The sequence below is a fragment of the Hippocampus guttulatus genome, chromosome 22, assembly GCF_054856545.1.
Source record: "Hippocampus guttulatus isolate MCC_2025c chromosome 22, RoL_Hgut_1.0, whole genome shotgun sequence".
NCBI lineage: Eukaryota > Metazoa > Chordata > Actinopteri > Syngnathiformes > Syngnathidae > Hippocampus > Hippocampus guttulatus.
The window spans coordinates 7982965-8006626 of record NC_141282.1 but is presented as its reverse complement, the minus strand read 5'-3'; the positions used below and the strand labels follow the sequence as shown (position 1 = coordinate 8006626).

General features: G+C 49.3%; 3 protein-coding genes across 3 annotated transcripts; 1 reads left to right on the top strand and 2 right to left on the bottom strand.

Moving 5' to 3' along the window:
- Positions 1-230: 230 nt before the first annotated feature.
- upf2 (UPF2 regulator of nonsense mediated mRNA decay) lies at positions 231-11740 on the bottom strand. Its single transcript, XM_086103545.1, has 21 exons — positions 11675-11740; positions 9588-9971; positions 8494-9273; positions 8016-8176; positions 7745-7936; positions 7340-7483; positions 7166-7269; positions 6980-7065; positions 6673-6781; positions 6479-6592; positions 6026-6142; positions 5517-5906; positions 5098-5373; positions 4810-4993; positions 3655-3803; positions 3460-3564; positions 3218-3316; positions 2955-3128; positions 1722-1863; positions 1527-1647; positions 231-1201 (listed from the first exon to the last, which is right to left on the bottom strand). The coding sequence occupies exons 1-21, from the start codon at positions 11728-11730 to the stop codon at positions 1192-1194; spliced, it is 3897 nt and encodes a 1298-aa protein (XP_085959671.1). The 5' UTR covers positions 11731-11740; the 3' UTR covers positions 231-1191.
- Positions 11741-11863: 123 nt separating this feature from the next.
- slc35e3 (solute carrier family 35 member E3) lies at positions 11864-15674 on the bottom strand. The gene is made up of 7 exons (XM_086103553.1): positions 15436-15674; positions 14423-14862; positions 14110-14220; positions 13618-13776; positions 13452-13534; positions 13231-13315; positions 11864-12947 (listed from the first exon to the last, which is right to left on the bottom strand). Exons 2-7 carry the CDS (start codon positions 14825-14827, stop codon positions 12807-12809), a joined length of 984 nt encoding a protein of 327 aa, XP_085959679.1. The 5' UTR covers positions 14828-14862; positions 15436-15674; the 3' UTR covers positions 11864-12806.
- A 303-nt stretch (positions 15675-15977) lies between these two features.
- Positions 15978-22382, top strand: nup107 (nucleoporin 107). The gene is made up of 27 exons (XM_086103738.1): positions 15978-16143; positions 16602-16681; positions 16801-16896; positions 17155-17249; positions 17351-17486; positions 17562-17665; positions 17782-17897; positions 17973-18021; positions 18237-18308; positions 18385-18473; positions 18628-18703; positions 18772-18885; positions 19112-19202; positions 19298-19377; positions 19472-19531; positions 19637-19782; positions 19873-19921; positions 20005-20074; positions 20142-20257; positions 20351-20540; positions 20609-20715; positions 20808-20910; positions 21040-21200; positions 21513-21638; positions 21705-21818; positions 21976-22143; positions 22215-22382. Exons 1-27 carry the CDS (start codon positions 16136-16138, stop codon positions 22320-22322), a joined length of 2724 nt encoding a protein of 907 aa, XP_085959864.1. The 5' UTR covers positions 15978-16135; the 3' UTR covers positions 22323-22382.
- Positions 22383-23662: the final 1280 nt, after the last annotated feature.

Here is a 23662-nt window from a genome sequence, read left to right as displayed (position 1 = left end):
GAAGCCCCTTGTTATATCAGATGCAAAACACACTCGCGGCATTGTTGTCCATTCGGAGGAGCACCGGGCAGGAAATGAGCACATGCTTGTGTTGGCCGCCTTGTAATTAGACTTTGGACAAACGGGCGCACCCGGCCTCCTTCACCAACCAACCCACTTTTTTTTTTTTGTTTGTTTTTGGACTTGCCACAGCTAAATCAAGCCAATCAAATCAGAGTCAGACACTTGAATAGGACACGTAGAGTGTATTGAGGTTATCAACGAGAAGCTTCGGGGAATTCATTTAAAAAAAAAAAACAATCACCCAACAACACGAGGTTATGCAAGAGGATGCAAGGACGATGTTACTGGAAGCGAAAACATAGTAACACGCCCACTAACGTGTGACGGCTAATACATCAGGATATGGTATTCGCTTAATTCTCGCTTGCCAATGCGCCAATGCCGTAACAATGCGCATACGCTTCTTGAAAAAAGTTGGGAGATTGTGGATTTTGGATGAAATTTAAGGGTGAACTGAACATGCACTAGAAGCTTTCCAGATGAGCCTAAACTGAGGGGGTTGGACATTCCAAAGTTTACACAAGGTCAAAGCAAGCTCACCTGGAAAGGTTTTGAGTTCTTTTGAGGCTCATCCTGAAATTTTAGCCGCCAAACCTCAAATTCTCATCTTCCCATAAGAAGCATAAATTAGTCGCGCTACTTTTGCAAACATCGATGACAGCACTTGGTCGTTATCATGACCTCACTGGCGTGTTCCAAGTTCACTACAACCAGACCCCTGTCCCCCCACATGCCAGAAAGGGGGGCGGGGGGGATTTGCATCCCTTCATCTAATTTGTCCATTTGCACATCTTGCGTTTATCCCCTGCGTGTGATTTGTACTGATGCATTTTCGGTCCGTCTCGCCAGGGTCAGCCCGCCACAGCGTCCAGTCAACTTTTAGTATTTCGTTTCTGTTTGTCATTTCAGGCAACAGACAAAAAGAAAAACCTCTGATCCCCAGCGGCCGCTTTGGTCTGTCTGTTCTCCTCGGGCCCCCTCTGGTAGGGGGGTGAGGTGTCGAGGTCATGGCTTGGCTCTGTCCCGGGCATCGCTGGGCGTCTCCTACCTGCCGCACGGGTTTCCCTCCGATCTTCTCCATCCTCTTGCTCGTTCCGTCGCTCTGTTGCTTCATCGGCCGAGGACTCGTCAGCGTCTCCTGGGGAGGGAGAGGCGCACCAAAACCGGATGAGAGCACGTGACGACATTCGGTTTCAACGTTCGAGAGTTTCACTCGCTAAGCTGCAAGCATACTGTCTGATGAAATCAATTCAAGCTGTAATAGATTCATTGGTTAACGGCGACAATCGACAAATTCCATCCGTTTGAACATTTCAGATTCTGACTGATCTTTTTTTTTTTCTTGTGACATTCAACTGAAAAAATTTTTTTTTTTTTTTTTTAAATAGTGGTACATCTTTTTAATGAGACTAAAATATATACTGTACGGGTCTATTCAAAAGCAATGCAACGGAGCATCTCACCTTCCTCCGGTCTTGAAGATGAGGTCGGCGTTGGGCGCGCCTTTGGGGTGCTGGTAGCGGGGCCGTCGCTCACGGTTGGTGTTGGCCTGCGCCGGGCGCTGGGCCAGCGACTGCAGCATTTCTGCAGCACACAAACGCAAACGTTGGCGGTCGGCGACCGCCTCGAAGTAGCACGCGGCTCACATGGACTCATACCCTGGTAGTCCTCCTGCTCCTGGCGCTCGTTGATATCCAGGGTGAGTTTCTTCATCCGCATGCGCTCCTCCTGCTCGGCCTGCTGCTGGTTGAAGTGGTTGGCGGCCAGGTGAGACGACAGCGGCACGTGCAGGATCTTAAACTGCGCAACACAAACACCGCTCGTTTGTACGTCAAGGGGGGAAAGCAAGTAAGCCATTATTTCATCTGGGGATTTGTATTTGTGAAACTTGTCCAACGTTTACGAGAGATAGTCGAGGTGGACCAATGAATCCATGAATCAACAAGGAAGGGATTATCAAATTGACCAATAATTATTTTGACAGTGGATGAATTGTTTCCCTCAAAATAAGACATTTGCAAACACCTTCGTTCACTTGGGTAAATTCTGAGCAACATTTTTGCCAATTTTCTGACACATTATGGCCCAGAGCAGTCACCGAATCGTAAGCGGTGTGTTTGTGAGCTTCCTGCACTGTCAATTTGATATACGGTGCCGTTTGTCAAGATAGAAAGTGGGTCAAACGTATTTTTGGGGACTGGTCATCATGCCAACTGAAGAGATTTGTTTGAAAAAATGACGGCCCGGTATTCTTGCCATGATATTTAGAGAGTGGGATCCACACATATGCGCTGTTTAAAATGAATTCGTATCGCAGTCCAATGTCAACATATGTGCTGAAGGTGTGACTGGAGAAGTAACCACACAGCAGGGCACACACTCACACACGCCCACCACATAAAGAATTGTGTGTGTGTGCGTACTGTGTACTTTTCCAGCCATTTTTCTTGGTTTCACGTCCAAAAACTGGACACACCCAACGCAGTATGAGAGGCTGCCTCTAACTCCAAACCGCACATTCCCCAGCTTGCCAGCACACAAACACACACGGATTTTGAGAGTCAATATTATTGCTGCGTGTGCGTATTTCACTGGACGTATCGCATGTTCTCCGCTCAGGTGTGTTTATTAGGCCAGCCTATGGGCCATTTGGTACCGAGCTACAGGGAGAACAAAGGCATTTGATGGCAGCATGACAAGTGGCCGCCATTTTCTAAACAACACGGAATGAGCGCTTGAAGTGCCTCGAGCAGAAATTCCAGGTGAACAAACGTGACCAAAGTGACCCGAGCGTCCTCTGTGACTTTTTGTACGTGGCCCTTGGAAGAGAATGGAGGCCGGCCGGCCGGCCCTGCCTTGGAGGGGATGGGAGCAAATCGGGCGACACTCACCTGCTGCTTGTTGCCCCTGCGCGTGAGCATGACGAACTGCATGGTGTCGGAGACGTCGGCGTCCGGCTCGCCGATGCACGACTGGCTGGAGCCGCCCTTTCTCAGCTGGCTCTTCAGCTGCAGAGGGATGGCCACGTCCAGCTGGTGCACCTTCACGGTCTCGCCGCTCCGCTGCTGCGGGGAGCAAACCGGCGGGCCGACATTTCAGAGGTCACGCGAGACCACGCGTGTGGACCAGTGGGGGTCGGAGCACCGGGCTGCACCTGCAGGTTCTCCAGCATCATCTTGTCCAAGGCCTGGATGAAGTCCTCGTCCTCGGCGCAGGCCACGTGCTTCAGTCCGCCGCCGCGGATGGTCACCTCCTACGAGCGCAGACCAGAAAACCGCAAGTCACATAGATGCGAGTCTCAAGGCTTCACCTTCGCCTTTCAAGCAAGTTCCAAGTTACTGCGGCAAAAAAATATATCAAGCAAGTGGAGGAACAAGTGAGAACGAGAGCTCTCACGTTGTTCTCCTCATCCGTCTCGTTCTCTTTGTTGGAGTCTGTCAGGTAGTCGGTGTTCTCCTCTTCCTCCTCATCCCGCTCCTCCTCTTCATTGTCAGACGCCTCCTGTGTGCACCCCCCCAAAAAAAAATATATATATATATATACAGTATATATTATATATACTGTATGTAGGGTTTGAGATCACAGACTCACGTCCTCCTCAGGTTCGTTGATTTCGCTCTCATTGCCTGACTGCTCCTCCGTCTCGGCGCCGCCCTCCTCGTCTTCGTCGTCCTCATCCTCGTCCAGGACTTCCCCTTCGCTCATGGCGCTGGAGCGGCCTTCCTTCTCCATGGCCAGACCTGTAGAGACAGGAGACACCAGGAAAAGATTTAAAAAAAAATGCTCATGTTCCCATTTTCTACAGAATGTTTGTAAACACTTCCTCCACAAGAAATCTTAAATTCCATTCATGCACACGGGAAGTTTTCAGTTTGGAATCTGAGCCCAGTTATGAACACAGCACTTGGTCATCTTCTCCTCATCTCTGAGACCATCTGTGAGATTTTGATACAAGAGAAGCAACAAGGCAGAGCAGTCCGACAGCTTCTGAACCGACCCGGCAGACGAGGAATATCTGATCACGCTGACACAATAGCAGCAGTGTTCACCTCGGGGCCTCCGTCACTCCACATGTGCACATTTCTGTTTTTTCAAATGTGGCATGAAAACACTTACCGGACAAAGGGCAGCTTATTACTAAATTCCGGTCATGCTCATAAAAGTTCTGAAATGTCACCCTAAAAGCACAATATCCCAAACACTTTGCGAAGAATGATCCGAGAATGATTATTTTTTTTTTTTGTGTCACGCTCTCACAGGGCGGAGAAGGCGGTTGACATTTTCCTCAGTCTACACCTCGAAACCGGCAAACAAAGCCGCCGTTCTCCTGAAGTGACGCGCAACTCCAACAGCAGCCTCAGGCATTGCTTCCCTCTTATTGCTGCAACACCCTCTGAGGAGTACCCAAGGCCAGGCGCTGATTGGCTGACAGAAGACTTTCATTCATTCTCGTTCGTAATCAGGAGGCAAATGTTCCCCATTGTTAGTACGGCGGATGACTTCATTGTTCATCTCGGTCCCAAATTAGGACGAAGGGCGGCCTCGAACGAGATTTTAACGACTAAAGGAATGCCGCTGGGCCAAAAGCAAAAGAGCGGCTCAACCAGTGATACAGGATGGAACAAACGTGCAGTGTCTCAAAGTATTTTCCTCCATTCCTGCTCTCAGATTTCTTTTTTTCTTTGGGTGTCAATACCATAAAAAAATGTTTCGGGCCATCGACTGGAAGATTGATTTTGCCCTCACCAAGTTTGACGAGCATCTCTCGCTCCAGGTCCAGCACCTGCCGGCCAGCCTCCTCCATGGACGAGCTGATCCTCATTTTGGGCCGCAGGAGCTCCAGCGTGTCGCTGATCATGTAGTCAATGTCGATGGGGAAGGGGTGCTCTTTGGTCCAGGCGTCCACGCTCTTCTTCCACCAGATGTAGCGCTGCGTACACACACCCGCACACACGCATCAGCCCCGTTTTCCCCAAACACGCCGTCGGATCGTGGCAGTCTCGTCGTTTAGTCGACGGCGCAGGTGCGACTTGCCTGGAAGTAGATGAGGAAACAATCGAGCTTCTTCTTGCTGGAGCCTCGGTCAAAATACTGGCCGCAGGTGTCGAGCAGCGTGCACACGAGGCGGACACGGAAGAGGTGCTCGGGGGGATCCAGGGAGCTGGGGCTGCCGTCCTGATTGATGCCGAAGGAGATGAAGGAGAAGAGCGTGCGGAAGATGACGGCCGACTCCACCATGCGGTAGTTGTACAGCTCGCCCAGGAACTTGGCGCTGCTGATGCGCCGCTGGTTGAACTTGGGCTGGTTGACCTGGTGGCCAAAAATATGACATGAAATCGCCCCGCCCTCGCTGCACTGTGTACGTATGAGTCGGCGGTTTGCTGAAAATGCATTTTTATTCTTTGCACAATTTACCGTCATCCTGCGCGCGCATATTTTCAAAACGGGTGTACCTCCATGCCCAGGCGTATGTCCTCCAGGACGCCGTCCACCACATGGATGCCCACGTCCTCCTGGTAGGCCACCAGGCCGGCCAGCAGGTTGGCCACGCAGTGGATGCTGTTGTACTTGACGTTCCAGATGTTGACCATGCAGCAGATCAGGTAGCTCTTCACCTCGGCGTCCTGCCAGGGCAGCTTGCGCATCTGCCGGAGCACCTTCTCCGTGGTGACCTTGGACAGGTCCTTGTAGAGTAGCTTGCGGATGTACTCCTGCAGCGGCGGCCTCTTCTTCCTCACCGTCTTCTCCATGGGCGGCGGGTTGCAGTAGTAGTAGGCGTTCTCCACCATGGTCACGTAGCGCGCATCCAGATGCTGAGCCTGCTTTTTACGCATCATTTGCTCCTGGAGGGACCACACGAGTGTCACACGTGCGCGCTCGCAACAGTAATAGAGAACCAAAGTTCGAGCAAATCGTTGACATAATCCAAGCGAGAGGAATTAAACGCAGAAGAGGGGCTGACCAGCAGGACGCTAGTGCGCAGGTGAGAGTCGGGCGACCTGAAGAGGAAGCGGCCGCAGGTTTCCAGCAGGGTGCACGCCATCTCCACGTGGTGATGCGTGAAATCAGACAGCAACATCTGGGGGTGTAAATTCATCCGGACAATCATTGACTACAAGTAGTGTGGTGTCAATTTCTCACAGCGAGAGGCAGAAAATTAACCCATTAACCCGTCGCCACTCAGACAACAGCGTGAAAAAAATATGTATCGTTATGGGGAAGGGGAAGTCATTACACTCAAGGTACCCCGATAAGGCAATTAGCATTTAGACATGGCTTGGGCGCCATCTCAGAACGCAAGTGCAAATTAGAGGAACCACAGCTGGGCTACTTTTTCTTCGCTGGCATGTAACTTGACATTTTTTTTACGGTAAATCCAGCGCCCGCTGATCCTATCAAATGAGACGTCGGTCACCTTGAGACAATGAAGTGTGTCCGTCTTGGAAAACATCTTGAACTTGGCCAGCTCCCCGATAAACCGGACCGTTTTATTCTTGGTCTCAATGTTGATCTGGTCCTTCTTGCGAATCTGGAGCACGAAACCAACAGAGTTTGTTCAAGGACAAACGGGCTTCTGATGCATCAAGTGGAATGAGCCTGGGTCCTTACGTGAAACCTGAAGTCTCCCTTCAGCATGGAGCAGAGGTCTTCGGCCATGTCCGACATGCAGGGATGAAGAGTGGCCACCAGGCGGGAGTAAAAAGGCAGAAGATCCAACCTGAAACATAGGGACTCAAGTCACAAACTTGAAAACACGCCTCCTGGTGGCCAGTCATAGAAGCACGGTCACATCCTCCAAAATTGATCTTGGAGCTGAAAAGGAGTGCGCTCATAAAAGAGACAGCTCAGCGCACTAGTATGCCATGGAGAAAATGGCTTTCCATCCACGCGGTCTTGAGTGTGCGTCGTGTGTCACCTCTGCCGGGGCACGGTGAAGAGCGCTCGCACCAGCTTCCTCCTGTTGGATTTGGTGTTCATGTTCATGCAGAAGTCCATGGCGGCCTGCGTGGGGGGAACGCAGTGAACAGACGTCGTCGTTTGCCCGTGCGGCAGGCGCGCTTCGGTTGCGCGGACTCGCTTGCGCGGACTCGCTTGCGCTCACCTTGTCTATGAGGTCTCGGTTAACGCAGTTCGGGAGCTGCTGGATGAACGCGTCCACAATCAGCTTCAGGTGGGATCCCGTGTTGGTCTCCTCGTCCTCTTGCTCTAAATGTCACACAATTCTTTTTTAAAAATCATATCGATCATCATAAACGCAGGAGGTATGAAAATTCACCCTGCTCATCGATGAGCTTTTTGCTCAGCTCTTCACTCTCGGCCTCATCGGTTCCTTCCAGTTCTAGAGCCTCGTCGGCGATGTCCAGCGCCTCTAGCTCCAGCTCCTCCGTGGCGCTGGCAGCTTCCTTCGCCTCTCGGCCATCTGCCGCAGACAAGGGGGTACGTGTAGTTACTACACAAAGCAAAGTATTTGCTTTGGATGGGTGCCAATTAGGGGCTTGGCCTCGTGAGCGACGTCAGGAAGTGGAGTTGGAGTTGATCCTTGTGAGTGTCTTCATTTTGGATTTATGTGTTTGATTGTTACAATCTATATTTACGTTCCTTATTATCTTCAAGTTAAAATAAAAATAAGCATTCCTGGAATGCTGCAACCAAAATTCAAGGCAGGATTGTAGTTGATGACCTTTGGCTTCATCCTTGTCTTTGCTTTGTCCGCCCTTGTCGTTGTCCTTGAAGAGGATGGCGGGGACGAACGCCTTCAGGTCCACCAGGTTCTCGTAGAAGTTGCGTGCGTCTTCGTCCTCCCAGAGGCCGCCCTCCAGGTCATACTCTCCATGCTTGCCGGGGGTGAAAATGTCGATGCCGGGGCCGTGTTCTGCGGGAGGAAGCGCGGCAGCTTTGTTTGACCGAGTTGAAGCCAAGTGAGATCGAGACGGAGGGAAAGTATGGCCCACCTTCCTGCACGGTCTTGTCCTGAGGCAAATCTGGCATGTTTTCATCCAGCAGGTCAGCCAGCGACTGCGTGTTGGCCAGCAGCTTCTGATAGGACGTGGCGAACTCCTCGTACTGCTTGTGGCGGTCCTCACTCAGCTCCCCTTTGGAATGCAAGATGCGCCTGAAGACCACAGCAGACGTTACCTTTACCTTTACCACGCTGCTTTGGCCTGAGCCAAAGGAAAGGAAATATGCCAAATATGCAAGGTTCACTGAATGTCAAATCAATGCTCCCGATAGAAATAAATTCAACTTGAATTTAATCTGTTCCTGTCCCAGCCCCACCCCCTCACAAAAACAACCTATAATTCAACAAATAATAAGACCACCCTACTGCAGAACACAGTGGACAATGTAAAAAAAAAAACAGGTTACATAAAGCGTAATTGAAAATTGACCGTGTGTCAATTTGTGCCAGGACACCGTGTGTGCCCTCACCTGTTCTGCCTTTCAATGTTCTGCAGCTCCCGGTGGTCCTTCTTCAGGTGCTTGGCGAGGGACGTAAAATACTCGCGCAGCAGGTTCTGGAAGGGCTGCTGCTTCTCAGCGCTGATGATCTCACTCGGCGGGAAGGCCAGGCCATACTTGTCGGCGGCCATCTTGACCTTGCGGGGCAGCAAGCCGGTGATGTCGTCGCCGCAGTGCTTGCAGAAGCTGATCACCACTGACACGTGCGTGTGCGTGTCGCGGTCGGTGCCGATGATGTTCTTGAGTTGCTCGTAGATGAGGGACAGGCCCTCTTTGTCGGTGAAGAAGCCCACGATGGTGAGCTCGGCCAGGAAGCGCAGGTCGGTACGCAGCTTGCTGACGTTGGGGGCCTTGTCCTCCTTGCGTGCCTCAAAGTGCTTTTTCCAGGCCTGCAGGAGCAGCGGGGCGAACTCGCCGTACCGCTGGTGGAAGAGCGAGCACAGGTGTACGGCGCAGCCCACGTCCGAGATCTTCAGCTTGGCCTCCACCACGGAGCCGACCGCCTCGCCGATATACTTGCTGAGGTTGAGGGAGGCAAAGTCGTTGGAGAGCGAGTCGCGCTGCTGCTCGGTGAGCGTGCGCAGCTTCTTGACAAAAGCCGTGTTCTTCTTCAGGCTGGAGTCCAGGCGGCTGAAGAAGGCCTCCTCCGGACGGGCCTCGTGGGCATTCTGGTTCCTGCTGCGCAGCTCCTTCCGGCAGTGGTGGCGCTCCCAGGCCTCCTGGTGCAGCTGCTGACCCTCTTCCTGTTCCCTACGACAAATCATCGGGATCAGACAGGAGGTCTGACAGAACAATCTAAATATTCTTAATTGGAATTGGCCGGAATTCAACGGACGATTTCTTTGCATGTACAATAAAATATGACCCGGGGCTAAACGACCCCTGTAACCGAGAACGTACTTGTGCTGCATGAATTAGGTGTTAACTTTCAAGGCCAAGAAGGTCCCCAAATGTGATTGCATGAGCAGGGATGTGTTGAATAAAAAATAAAAATAATAATAACCTACTCAATAGGTTCAGAAACAAACCAAATAATTTCAGACTGATATGACAAATTCCCATACTTCAGGATAGCCGCTTCCTCCTCGCGTTGCCTTTTAGCTTCATCCTCTTGAAACTTTCTCTCCTGCTCCTCTTGTTGCTTCTTCACCTCCTCTTCCTTCTGCTTCTGCTCTTCCTCAGCCTTCTGTTTCTCCTCCTCTTTCTTCTTCCGCTCCTTCTCCTCTTTCTTCTTCTTCTCCTCCTCCTGGCGCTTCCTCTTCTCGTCTTTGCCACCATCCTTTTTGCCACTCATCTTGGCCTCGTCTTTGGCTTTGTCCCGTAGCGCTGCTGGTGCTGCCGCCGCCGCTTTCCGCTCCGCATCTCTGTCCTTCTCTATATCCTTGTTGCTGGCGGAACAAGCATCTTTCTCGTCCATGTTGACTGAGCGCTTGCGTTCAGCAGGCATACTGACAAAAGCAGACAAGGGTGACTCGTCAGTTCTCATGGGAAATTGTAGACACTTTCCTGTCTCCTTATCTTAAGTCAACAGTCTCAAACTTGGGCCTTAAACTGGACAGTGATTTCAAACTCGATCGGCAAATTGGTGCCGTTGTTAAATCCAGCTTCTTTCACCTTAGACAGCTGGCCAAAATAAAACCTCTCCTCTCACATGAACACTTTGAGACGGTAATTCATGCCTTTGTCACATCCCGGCTCGATTACTGCAATGCCCTTTACTTTGGAGTCAGCCAGTCCTCCATTAAGCGCCTTCAGCTGGTCCAGAATGCCGCCGCTCGCCTCTTGACTGGTACTCGTAAGAGGGAGCACATAACTCCTACTCTGGCATCCCTTCACTGGCTCCCCATTCATTTTAGAGTTATTTTCAAGATCCTCTTATTTGTTTTCAAATCTCTGAATAATCTCGCGCCACCTTACCTCTCTGAGCTCATCCGCCCCTACACACCTGCCCGGCGCCTCAGGTCTGTGGACCAGACCTTATTAGAAGTACCAAGAACTAAACTGAGGCTCAGAGGGGATCGAGCCTTTTCTGTTGCTGGTCCCTCTCTCTGGAATGACCTCCCACTGAACATTCGGCAACCCTCCTCAAAACTCACTTGTATTCTTTGGCATTCGACTCAGCATGACTTAGATTTGCTCTTGGTTTTACTGTTTGCTGCTTTCTACCGCCTTTATTACCGATTTGTCTTACTGTTTATTGTGCATGTTAAATTGCTCCATGTACAGCACTTTGTATGCAGCGATGGCTGTTTGAAAGTGCTCTATAAATACTGTTGACTTGACTTGACCTATTTATCATGTGAAGGAAATTCAGAAATGGCATGTCAACCTAGTGTAAGCGAGAGGAATAAAAACATGACTACAATGTTGCATGTTAGTATGTAGTAGGAATAAATGGAAGACTAATTATGCGAGGTAAGGGAATGTATGAACGATAAGTTCAAAATGGGAAGTTATCAGGAGGGATATAATATCGTTTTCATATTCGTTTTATATTTAAAATACGTCTATGACTTAGACGACCAAATCTCTACAGGTAACCCATACTCGTATCTGTGACATACACTGGCCTACCAAGTGTAACTTTAAACTTGTACTTGACTTGACGTAATTTCCTGTTCTGAACTCTAAAACGAAATAAATTGGATTGTAAGTGAACTCACCCGACTATCCCAAAAGTAATCAACAAACGCGCTAGCAGTCTAATTATGTGAAAATATTGGGAAAGAAATTGACGAAAGTGACCGCTAACTAACTACATGGCCAAAACACGATTCGTCGTTAGCCACTTAGCTTCGATCCAGGGTTGCCACTATTTCCTCTCAAACGAGACAGCGTGGGAAACATTTTTTGATAATTGTTTTTTTTAACAATTATGTTACTACAAAAAACGATTAACCGCCAATTTCGCTGACGTGACGTCGTTTGTCGAGATATTCCCCACGGTAATAACCCAGCATTGCAAATACTTTTCGCTAGGCCACTCTAATGGACGCCAAGCAAAAGATGTAAACAAAGCATTCTGACGAGGTTAAAGTGCTCATTAGAGTGAGTTTTAAAGTATTAAAGTACGACTATATGCAACTAAGTTCATCTTTCAGCGCGGGGGGTCCCAAATGTTTCAATATAATGTTGAAAATAACAAGTTTACCTATGGGTGAGAGGAAAACAAACATCGGTCTTCGACGTTTGATTTCCGTGTGACATAAAGGACCCCTACGTAGCATAAAGATTCCGCCTGATTACAAATATTTACTTTTATTTCCCTCTTTTATTTGGCCAACATATTCAACAAACAGGTGACGCTTTAAAATTGATATCCCATTATTTTTCAGGACCATTTCAGTTTTTAAAAATATTTAATTTTCGGCGTTTCACAATTTTGACAGGCGACTCGTCACTGTACATATCAAGGTGTTATAACGTCACATAGTAAAAGCATAAAAACAGTTTAAAAGCGAACATTTGATACTTCCTTATTTTGCTTAGGTCATTGCACTGTGAAATCGTTTACCAAACATGAATGGAATCATGAATGTTCACAGTACAGCGGTCATGGGTTTGATTCCTGGCTCCTGCCTAGCTGTGTGGGGTTCTCTCCGGTTTCCTCCCACATTCCAGAAACATGCATTATATGTTCATTGGACACTCTATATTGTCGTTTCCAATTGTAAGTGTGAACTGTTGTTTTTCTCCGTGTTCCCCGACGTCACACTTATTGAGGATCTCCTTTTTTCAATTAAATGACTATCAAGATAGTGTGCCTTGGGAAATTATCCCATATCCCTTAATTAGTCTTAAAATGCACGTAATTTCTACAAATAACGTATCTTTGTTCAACTATTTATGCCCGTGTCATATGGTGAGAGGCACATTATTACATTTATACAAGTTAAAAAAACAAAAACACAAGTTAAACAGTACAGTGACATAGTAATGCTCTAGTGTTACTTTACTCCCCAAATTATAGCAGGTGGACTGGAAAGATATGTCAATTGTATCTTCCGCCATCCAGTTGAGGAGCATGGAATTGTTCTGTCCATTTCTGAAAGTCACTGGCATAGGTGGACAAGGATTCATTATTTGTGGTGAATAAAGCATCATTTTCATCACTTTTTTCCAATCTCACAACTTGTGTGCTGCCACAGTCAGCCTTGTATATTGTGAGATACTTATTTCATTCTTCTGGAACACAGCACCGTGGGAGAAGTGCCACGCATTTCATCCTGTCAAAAAAATATATACCGGTATAGAAAAAATACTCATCACAAAATAAACATCCCTCATGGGATTTCCCGCTTGCGAGTGACAGCTGGGTAGGCCTGTGGCGTCTGAAACAGACGACTCTTTCCCTCCGCTTGTTCGGCCAGCTTGATGTGAGTGTACGACAGGATTCCCGCCAGAGTACACAGGATCCCCATAGCCTGGGAGCGACATGTAGCCACAGACAGTCGGTTGCAGGAAAATGCAGTGGTACCTTGAATTTCGTTTGCTCCATCGGTCCAATCACTTGGCTCTCAAATAAACTTTCCACATCAAAATGAATAGGAAAAAAAACATTTTTCTGTACCAGCACCCCCAACAAAAAATAAAAATAAAATACAAATTAGCACTGTTGTATCAAAACACCCCAACATTGGGACAATTCCAGGTCAAGGTACAACTGTGTTATTCCAAAACATTTGACAACGGTGCAAAAATTCTCACCTGGTTGAGTGACAGAGGGTCCTGGAAGAGAACATATCCTCCTACCAGGGTAATGCAGAATTTAAAATGGCCAAACATGTTGTAGCTGGAAAAATTGGACTCAAGGCAAACAAATGTCAATACGATTCCCAAGAACAAATTGTGATGCAAACCATTTGCTGCAGTAAGCGAATTATCTTTCTTCACTCGGCTGTTCTCAATGGAAATGTTGTCAAGGATACGTAACCGCTGACGTGTTTCCAATGATCCAGTAGATGGACAGGTTGACCAGGAACGCCACCACCCCGGAGAAAAGCACCGTCATCTGGAAAACAAGAGGACCTACCTTCAACGCAGAGCCCCAAACGTCAGGCGTGAAAAGCAGCCTGCGAGTGTGTTGAGGCCAACCAGAGCGGGAAGGGACCACGGTCCAAATATTCCTCCGTCTCCTGTGAGCGGCTCAAAGAACGGGATAATGGCCAGCAGGACGCCCGACGACAAAGGGGCCTGGTAGTACAGAAGCTGCATGGAGTTGACTTGGAGCTCGTATTGCTTTGCTCCTACCCACTAAAAAGACACACAGGGAGTCACAGCTTAATTGTCATACTTGGGGGGGACAAGAATAGCTTCCCCCCCCTTTTTTTTAAGTGACGAAAAAATGAAAAACGCAAATTAAAGATAAAATGATAAAGACAAAAAATCTCAAACTCACATTTTGTTCCCAAGGAGAAGTAACAGATATTTGTGTGTTTAAAATAAATAATAATAAAAAAAAAAAGTAAAATATGTACTGATTCCACTTCATCTAACTCAAAGTGAAAAACAACAAACAAAAAGTACAGATACTTAAAAAAAGATAATAATAATCTTACTAATCATAGAAAAAAAAAAATCACTCACCACTTGGTAGAGTGATGTCACAAGAACACCCAAGGTGGCAAAAATTGTCCCCAACGCATTGAAGCGCACGTCGTAGTACGAGTTCAATACCACACCGATTGCTATTGGGACCTGCAGTGAATAAAAGACAAAAAAGGAACGACAGCGCTACCTTTTCACATCGGAGCACCCCAAATTTTGTTTTTTGCAGGTACAGTATCAAAGTCAGAATTTCACTACTGTCACAAAAGATGTTGAGTTGAGATCTGAATGAGTCAGTTCGCAAGTCATGGTACCACTGAGTGAACGGCAGAGAAACTGAAAAAGAACTGACCAGCGTGAGCTTAATCTTGTTGGAGAAGGTCTTCTTGTAGTAGGCCGTCTGGATGAGGATGATGACGGGCGTGGTCATGGCCTTGGCTAGCTGGTACGTGCCGATGGAGTTGTTCTGCAGCGACAAGTTGGTGAAGGCCACAAAGCCGCAGAAGCTCAGCGCCAGCCATCCGATCTTGCGCAGCGGCAGCCTCTTGGGGCAGAAAACATCCATTGTCTGGCACGCAAACAGGCCCAGCCAGGTGACCGCAAAGTGCACCAGGGTGAGCGTCATGTTGGGGAAGCCGTAGTGCAAGTAGATCCACTTGTTGATAAACACGATGCAGATGGACGACAGCAGGTTGGCCAGCATTCCGACCACGATGCGCCAGTTGGCCGACAGGTCCAGAAGCGCCTTGGTGGCCATGGCGCGTTTGAGGTTTTCACAATGACACGCTCAAACTGTCCAGAAACGACAATTAGAAGAGGAAATACTTTTTTTCCCATTTATCTTCTCTGATCTGGGCTTTGAATGTATCCCTTGTTGAATGCAATTATATTCATGATCACTACCATTAAAATTGATTAATTTGTATATTTAACTTTCAAATGGGGCGGCCCGGAGGGTGAGTGATGAGCAGGGGGATTTTTTTTTGTTGTTTTCAAGAATTATTAATTTATTTTCAAGGAAATACATGACACTTTTAAAAAGTTATACTTGACAGGCAAATGTTTTGCACCATTTGATTATTTTTGGCTGCTAATCCAACAGCAAATATGCCATTCTGTTTGGCACATAAATTTGTAAAACTGAGTCTTTCGGTGTCTCACCAGGCAAGAACCTCACTGCGCGTCACATAATTTATCAGAAAATGCAAACACTGATCTCTATCCTCCTAATCATAATGCAGGACGGAAGCAATGAAGTAGCCCCAAGTCAAGTGTTCCTCAGAGTGAGCAAGAATGACAATGTTGACCTCGTGACAAGAGGGCAAGAAGGAATTTTGCCACGCAACCAGCATTTTTTTTTTTTACCTTGGTTCCTCATCTTCTTATGGCTGCTGTCCAACTGCTTATCCGTGGATCTGACTAACGGTGGGCAAGCCTGACGAAAGTTACAGGCCTTTTTTCCCGTGATGCTCAAACCTGAAAGTGCTGAGCTGGTCCCACACCAATCGAGAACTTGGGGAACTTTTGTCGCCGCGTTCCTCGACTCCAGAGCCTGTTTAAAGTGGCCGTCAGAGACCTGAAGAAAGAGTGCTCTGTATTCCATTTCCGGGTTTTTCTTCTTCACTCAAGATTAAAGGGATGATGGCAAATACCTTTATGGTACATTGCCGCCATCTACCGGTAACGAGTGGTAATGGGTTGTAATCAATCAAGTTGTACATCAGTGCTCGGTCCTGTCTTCTTCGCCTTAAAAAAAATCTGCCTTTGAACCACAGTGGCACCATGAGGCCTAATGGCGCACGGCAGTCAAAAATAATCAAACTGAAAGATTCAACAATTGCAACAACTAAAACAGCACAACAAGCCCCCCTCCCCTCCCCAAATACGCCTTTATTTATTTGAGTATTGTGGCGTGATTATGTAGGACACAAAAAAAGGGAGTGCACTATTATCTAAAGTTATACAAGTTATAACACATTCGTGGCAGTCGTGTACAGTACCTTCATTTTCCCGCGAAGAAGAATGTCGTTGAACCTCGTGAAGCGGGAAGTGACATCTTGCCAACATGGACTGGTAATAACGTTCAAACTCTTTTGTTTAAGTCCGAACGGCTTCGACTTCTTTTAAGAGAGCGCCAGCGTGTCATTCGTCTATGTTTTGAAGAATCCGCTCGCCCTAGTTCGGTTCTTTGAGTGCGTTCAGGGGGGTTAACGAAGCTAACGCCGCCCTCCTCGTCCACAATGATCGCAGATGCTAACCGGCTAATGTTGTGATCACAACAGTGGTCAACTTAGCGTATGAGCAAAACAAAATTAAAGAGAATTAAAGTAAGGTGGCAACCCCCTGAAGTTTGGACACATATATATTGACAAGAAATGACATTTTATACAACATTGGAAATGCAACACTATTTTTACCAAGAGATGTGATGAACGGGTTGATGATGGCCCTGCCTTTAGGGACACTCCACACGTGGAAATATTTAAATATATGTGAGTGCAATTGATGGTTCTGACTTGTTTCTTGTTTAGGGGTCAAAGTGAGCTGCTGTCTCCGGTGGTCCGAGATGACTTGGTGACGGTTGCTGCCCGTCGAATGAAGAAGGTGGCGTGTATCCTGAAAGTGTGTGTGTTGAGTTGTCTGTTCTGCATGACGCTGATGATGCCTGACTCCATTTGGATTTCATGTCACAACTTTTAGTGTTGTTGTTTTCCTGAATGCTGACCTCAGTCCCCTCACCCGAAACGGGCAATGCTAGTGCTTCCTTGGTAACGCCGGCCCGTTCCACTCTGAGGAAAACGCCTGCCTCACTCTTCAGACAAGCTGGTAGGACAAACCTTTGAGAATGGTCAAAGTTGGAAAAATCTCCATGGCAATAATGAGGACATTTACAACATCCAAGGTTGGCTTCGAATAGGGAAATGAAATACAGTTGGGGAAAATCAAATATTAGATTTAATATAATAATGTCCCACTTTCTGGAAATGGAACTTTTCCAGCCCTTCGCAAGCCCAAAATGTGAGATTCCTATTCAGATGACAGCAAGCCTCATTTCCTGTTGAGTGTCAAATCCTCTCCCTCCAGGGACTCCCCGGGTTCCAGATGTCTCCGCCATTTTGGCTTACGCGGGCCGAACCCCTCGCATCGTGCACACACCGAGAAACACACTCGGCAGTCTGGTGAGAAAAACAAACACTTCAACGGGCTTAATATCATGAGGCACACAAGAAAGCGGGGCCAGATTGCAAAATGTGCCAAACAACGTCCATGCTGCGTGTAGAATTTGGACGACAGCGACTGGACCAACAGCGTGTACGCGTCACCCACAACGGGTTTGGAGAACACCAGCTTCTTCACGGAGGACGTCAGCCACCTCGCCTCGGCCCTGCTCAAGGACGACGACCCCGGAGAGGCCGGTGAGTGAAACGGCGGCACCCCGGCCGCTGTCGCGCTCTGGTTTCCATCCGATTCTTAGCTTCTTGCTCTCGCAGCGGCAACCAGTCTTTTCCCAGATTTCCTAGCGTCCTTTTTGAAACACTCCTCCTCTGCCGTATTCGAACTGCTGGAGGATTACCAGACCCTCTGTCAGGACAAGGTAGGGGGACTGGAGTCACATGAGGTGACTAGAATCAGACATGAGTCAGCAACGTCGCGACGCGAGTCTCGATTGAAGGTTAAGACTTAGTCCGCACCTTTTCTCCGGTGCTCGAGGTGGACGTCCTCCAGTCGGTGGTGCTGCGAGCGGGTCAGAACAGTAAGACGGCAGGAGTGCGCTGGCTACTGCAGCAGGAGAACCACTCCTGGAGACTCATCTCGTCCCTATACAGGTTAGGCGGACGTCCGCGTCCTGCCCGAGACCGCCTCGCGTCTGATCAGCGTGCGTCTGCTCGCTCGCTTTGCAGGGATCGCGTCCAGTTGGCCCTGGAAGACGACATGATGGTCGACGTGGCCGTGAGTGATTGACTCGTGCCGTTCGACACCTTGTCGTGGCAGCGCACGCTCGACCAAGGGGTGGCAAAAACTTCCTTTGGAATTCAAGATGGGGATATTTCTAGAAAGATTACAAATTGGAAGCTCTCCATGGGAATTCGCCGCGAACTCGGGGGGGGGGGGGGGTCAAGTGCGAGCAATGCCTCATGTCCATCTGGCTGACTTCTTGCGTGCAGATTCCCAGTGAAAGCGAAAAGATGACGGTGGAGCAGCTCTTCCAGCGCGATGCACTCGTACGTCAAAGTCAGGTAACGAGCACGCTCGGCCCCTGTTGTGGTTTTTTTAGCGCTTGGCTCACGTCTGCGTCTCCTCCCTCACTCACAGTTGGTTGTGGATTGGCTGGAAAGCATCGCCAAGGATCAGATGGGAGACTTTTCGGACAATATCGAATACTACGCCAAAAGCGTCTGCTGGTGAGTGGCGGCCGGTGGGATTTCAAGTGGTTTTTGGTCGTAAATCAAAGAAGAAAACGGCTCCTCCCACTACATCCTAACTCCGTAAAGTAGCATTGACCTTGTGGTTATTAGCATAGCTGGAGCAACGGTAAAGTGTGTTTGTGTGCGTCAGGGAGAACACGCTGCACTCACTGAAGCTGAGGCGCAAGAGCGGCAACGTCTTCACCGTCCCCCTGGTCACTGAGCTGGTGAGAGCCGTTACTATGACGACTGACCACCGAGGGCCAACGCTTAAGGTTTGCGAACGTGCTTTCAGGACCCGGACGCCCCGCTCCGCCAACGGCAACCCCTGGCCGACCTGGACCGGGAAGACGACGTCCGTCTGTTGAAGAACCTGTTCGTGCTCATTCGGGCCGGGATGACCGAGGAGGTAGTTAAAGGGTCGGCACGCTGGCTGAAAACGGGGGGGGGGGGGGGGGGGGGGGGGCATTCTTGAACCAAACATTTACAGTATCAGAGTTCCTTTTTATTTGCAGCAATTTTGTATGTACAGTTTTTTTCCCCTCTTATTGGTTAATCCGAATTTGGTCGGTTTAAGTAACGCACTTAAAATATCAGTAAAAATGTGCTCTCACCCTCCACTCTTGTGTGTGTAGGCCCAGAGGCTGTGCACACGCTGCGGTCAGGCCTGGCGAGCAGCCACTCTGGAGGGCTGGAAGCTCTACCACGATCCCAACATGAACTCAGGTTCTCCATCGGCTCCTTAAAAACAACTCGGCTACTGCCCCCGCGCGGCGACGTCCTCCAGCTCACTTTGGGGATGTTTGTCTCCCTGTTCGCAGGCAGCGCCGAGTTGCACCCTGTTGAAGGAAACCCTCAAAGAGGCATCTGGAAGGCCTGCAGCTGGAGAATGGCTGAGGAGGTACACGCACTAGCATGACATTTCAACAAGACAGTCTTCCAAACCCTCAAAATGAATTTGTGCTAATGTGTGGGTTGCCCCCCCCAATTACCAGGAGCAGCTAAACAGATACGAGCGAGCCATCTATGCCAGCCTGAGTGGAAATCTTAAACCGGTAGGATCCCCAATTTCTAGTTTTCATCAGTGTGCTAACATGCTAAGCTAAATGAAGAAGGTGCCGTGTATCCTGAAAGTGTGTGTGTGTGTGTGTGTGTGTTAGGTGCTGGCTGTGTGTGAATCGTGGGAGGACTGTGTGTGGGCGTACTTCAGAGTGATGGTGGACACACTGGTGGAAAAGCATCTGATGTCATCGGGGATGGCGCACCAGGAAGTGGAGACGCTGCCACGGGAATACCTGGAAGCCAAGTAACTGCCGCACACACACACACGTTTCGTCCTGTGATATTGCCACGCAAAGGAAGTTCTTGATACGATCGCTCTTGATCGTCACCTCAGCTGGACAATGGAGAAGGTGTTTGAGGAGCTCCAAGCGTCAGAGTCAAAGGTAAAACGTCAACTGAATGCGATCGGTTCCCACGAAGCTGACTCGACTGAACTCGCATGATTGACGCACGCGTGCGTGTGCAGAGGGTATTGGAGGAGACACAAGAGCACTACCACGTCATTCAGAAGTTTATCATCCTGGGAGACCTGGATGGTAAGATTTGCTCGAGGTCACTTGTGAGCCCTCAGAGGACCGTAGAAGTTTGCGACCTTTGTCTCAGGTCTTCTGGAGGAGTTTTGTGGTTGGCTGACGGCCTCCAAGGTGCTCCCCTCGCACCTGCTGCGTTTCATGAGTCACCTGCTGCTCTTTTTCCGCTCTGTGGGTTTGGCCCTGAAGGTAAAGCAGCAGACGGAAGAGGCTCCAACGTGACCAAAAAAAAATGAATGAAAAATCCACAGCGGCCTAAATGTCCTTGGTGTTGTGCGCAAGGAGGACGTGTGCGTGGATGTGCTGAAGGCGTACGTGACCCTGCTCATCCGGGACCAGCGGACGGAGCTCGTGGCGAGCTACGTCAGCCAGCTGCCGGCCGACCTGGCCACCGCGCAGTACGCCGCTTTCCTCGAGACGGTCGGCCAGCCGGAGCTCCGTCCCCGCTGCTTGCAGCTCGCCGCGGAGGCCGGTGAGAGCACAAATTTGCCTTTCGACGGCAAGACCGCAAGCAAATTTGGAGTCGTTTTGGTCGCGAAGGTTTGGACGTGGCTGCCGTGACCAAACTGGTGGTGGAGACGGTGCGAGAGAGAGATGACGCCGAGTTCACGCCTCACAGCCAGACGCTGGAGACGGGAACCACAAAGGTTTGTTTTGAACGTTTAAAAAAAAAAAAAGAAAAAGTGGCGGTGTCACGGTCCAAATCGACAGTGTCCGGATGCGTGCGGTGTTTTTCCAGGAGGACCAAAAGAAGATCGACGTCATCGACTGGCTTCTGTTTGAGCCGGCCCATCGAGGGGAAGCCCTGAAGCAGTCCAACGCAATCATGAGGAGATTCCTGGGTAAAAAACAACCAACAAAATCACCGCCGAGCAGTAGCGTTTAGGAATACCATTCATGTCATCGCGTGACTCGTCTTTCACCCGGCGGGACCGCGACGCACCGCTTCTGTCCGCCCGCGTCCCTCGCAGCTCTGGAGAAACACGACGCGGCCAAGGCGGTCTTCTCCAAAGTGCCCGAGGATTCCATGAGAGAAATCTACTGCCAGTGGTCGGCGCTCGGCCGGACCTCGCCTCTGCCTGCCGAGGATGAGAACGCCATCAGAGAGCATCTGTGCATCAGAGCCTACCTGGTCCGTGTCCGGCAACTACAAGTTGCTCGATTGGTTTTATCTCCTCCCCACTCTTTGGCACCGCAGTCCTCCGAATGGGAGGCAAAGTCGAACGCTACATTGTTCGACCAAACCGTTGAGTCACAAAAGTCCGCTCGCCCGATGCCGACATATACTGCCATCGACTGGCGACTGGAAATTAGTCTCGTTGCTCCCGTCACTCCTAAGGAGCAGCAACTAAGACAAAGAAAGCATCCAACAATACTCACGGGCATTTGTTGTCTGGTCTATGCACCGATGTTGTGTATCGTTTAAGCGGAAATGTTCTTCCAGGAAGCCCACGAAGCCTTCTCCGACTGGTTCAGTCACAGTAACTCGGCCCCGCAGAAGCCAACACCTGCACCGGAAGTGAAATTCACAGAGCGAGTAGCCAATGAAATGAGAGAAAAAGAGTACCAGGTATACGCACCCCGCCCCGCCTGAGGAAATTGGGGCGACGCTTTTCAAAAGCGCCTTTGCCGTCAGGTCGCGCTGTCGGCCTGGTCGAGCCGCCTGGATGTCCTGACCGAAGACGTGAAGGAGAGAATCTACAACGTGCTGCTGTTTGTCGATGGGGGCTGGATGGCGGACAACGCGCAGGTCGGAAAAACACGCGGTTGACGATTACGAGAACAAAGGGGGTCCTCGTAGATGGACCACGGACGGAAGAAACGCTCCAGCGGCTTTCTGTCCACGCCAGCGAGCAGGAAGGATCTGTGAGGAGTTTCTGACTTTGTTTTTTTTTTTTTTTTTCCAGGACTCTGAGCAGGATGCGGAGCGCAGCCATCAAATGTCAGCGCTGCGCTCGCTTTGTCTGCCTCGCCTCAGCTTCCTGCTGCTCAGCGTGCTGCAGAGCTCGTCCAGGCACCAAGAGGCGCTGCGGCTCGCCGACATCATCTCCTCCGACCATCATCGCCTCTACCAGGTAACCTTGCCGCCGCCGTTTCCCGTTTTCCGCCTTGTTTTGAGACCGACGGTCGCTTTGGGTTTCCTCAGGTGTTTTCGAAAGAGGAGCTGAGACGCTTCCTCCTGAAATTGAGGGAGTCGTCCCTCGCGCTGTTGGACCAGGGACTTGACCCGCTCGGCTATGAGTTGCAGCCATGAGCGCCCCTGGATGATGTGCATTTGTGTCCGTTTTCTAAATAAATAAAAATGTTTTCTGCATGCCTCGATTGTTTCTTTGAAGCAGAGCAACTGGCACAGCAACCAAAAAGCGCGCATGTGTCCAAATGAGGGTTGGCGTCCCTTCCGCATGTCCTCAGAGTCTGGCGGCTGCGACTTTGGCCCAGTAGCTTCTTCAATCTGATCAAGCAGAAAAAATAAAAGTGGAGAGTCACACTCTTTAATCTATAAATAAGTGTTTTTACTTTTAGTGTCATTATTCGTAAAGTGGCAGACTTTTACTTTCAACCCGTCCATTTCCAAACGTGCCCTCACTCGAATCTGAGGGATTTTTTTTTTTCGTTCCTAAATGGCCTAGTCGAACGCAAGGTTGAAATCCCTACGACGGACTGCGCGTGAGCAGGAGGTGCAACGCTACCACTTGGACAGCTTCTTCTTTCAAGCGCCCTCTTTTCTGTATCTTTGAACTCCACTTGTCCTTGGAAGCGCAACGTCCCCGTGTTTACCGTTAAGAACGTTTAAATGCTTCGAGGGCAAACAAATAGCGCGTACTTACCATACCTGTCAACTTTTTGGAGCGCCAACCTGTATAAACTACCCAAACAATCATTATAAGATACCAAAGCATTTTATATGTCAAAATAACGGCAGAAAAAACCCCACAATGATATTTATTGTAGATCTCCATAAAACAATGTCTGGTTAATGTCTAATCATCATTCTACTTAGTGGCATTACTGTGTTCAGAGTTGTATTCCTGCGTTACTTTTTTCACCAACTCCAAATCATTGAGTTGGTCAAAAAAAAAACGGAAATGTTCAGAATCCGTATGATTTGTGCGATACGGCCATATAGGTAAGATTCACCACAAAATCCGTATGAACTATGGCTAAACCGTATGAGTTGACAGGTAAGTCTTACCCAGTCCGAGCATCAGGAAATTGGGCGAGTTTCCAATTCTGTCGGAGAACCAAGGCGGCGGCGGCGGCAGCAACGAGGACGACAAAGCCCGGGACCTGTGCCTTCTTTCGGACGACCTGTCGATCAAGCGCTTCTGCCGCGTCGACTGCGAACTTTCGTGCTGTTCGTCAAACGTTCAAGTGGTTCAAATTGTTTTGACCCCACGCCAGTGCCACGCTTGATCAGGACGGGCCAGTTCCGCCCCGCTGCAATATGATCGGCTTGTTGCTGTTAGCTGGGCGCCCTGTCCAGGTCGGACGCTCCCTTACTATATCCGGAAGTTGTGCAGAGCGTGCCTCTTAAGTCCTAATTGCCCCACGGGGATAAATAAATTGGTCTGAATCTCAATGTTTACACTCACA

Bases quoted from the DNA above. Each gene is read 5' to 3' on its own strand.
- upf2 (XM_086103545.1), bottom strand. From the start codon at position 11,730: ATGTCACACGGAAATCAAACGTCGAAGACCGATGTTTGTTTTCCTCTC. The intron at 7,270-7,339 runs GTGAATTTTCAT...TGTGACATTTAG, and splicing joins AAAGCTCATCGATGAGCAGG to AGCAAGAGGACGAGGAGACC. The intron at 5,374-5,516 runs GTACACCCGTTT...TTTGGCCACCAG, and splicing joins ACATACGCCTGGGCATGGAG to GTCAACCAGCCCAAGTTCAA.
- slc35e3 (XM_086103553.1), bottom strand. From the start codon at position 14,827: ATGGCCACCAAGGCGCTTCTGGACCTGTCGGCCAACTGGCGCATCGTG. The intron at 14,221-14,422 runs GTCAGTTCTTTT...TATTCACTGCAG, and splicing joins ACAAGATTAAGCTCACGCTG to GTCCCAATAGCAATCGGTGT. The intron at 13,777-14,109 runs GTGAGTGATTTT...GTGTCTTTTTAG, and splicing joins TGACATCACTCTACCAAGTG to TGGGTAGGAGCAAAGCAATA.
- nup107 (XM_086103738.1), top strand. The intron at 17,487-17,561 runs GTGAGTGAAACG...TTGCTCTCGCAG, and splicing joins CGACGACCCCGGAGAGGCCG to CGGCAACCAGTCTTTTCCCA. The intron at 21,819-21,975 runs GTCGGAAAAACA...TTTTTTTTCCAG, and splicing joins GGATGGCGGACAACGCGCAG to GACTCTGAGCAGGATGCGGA.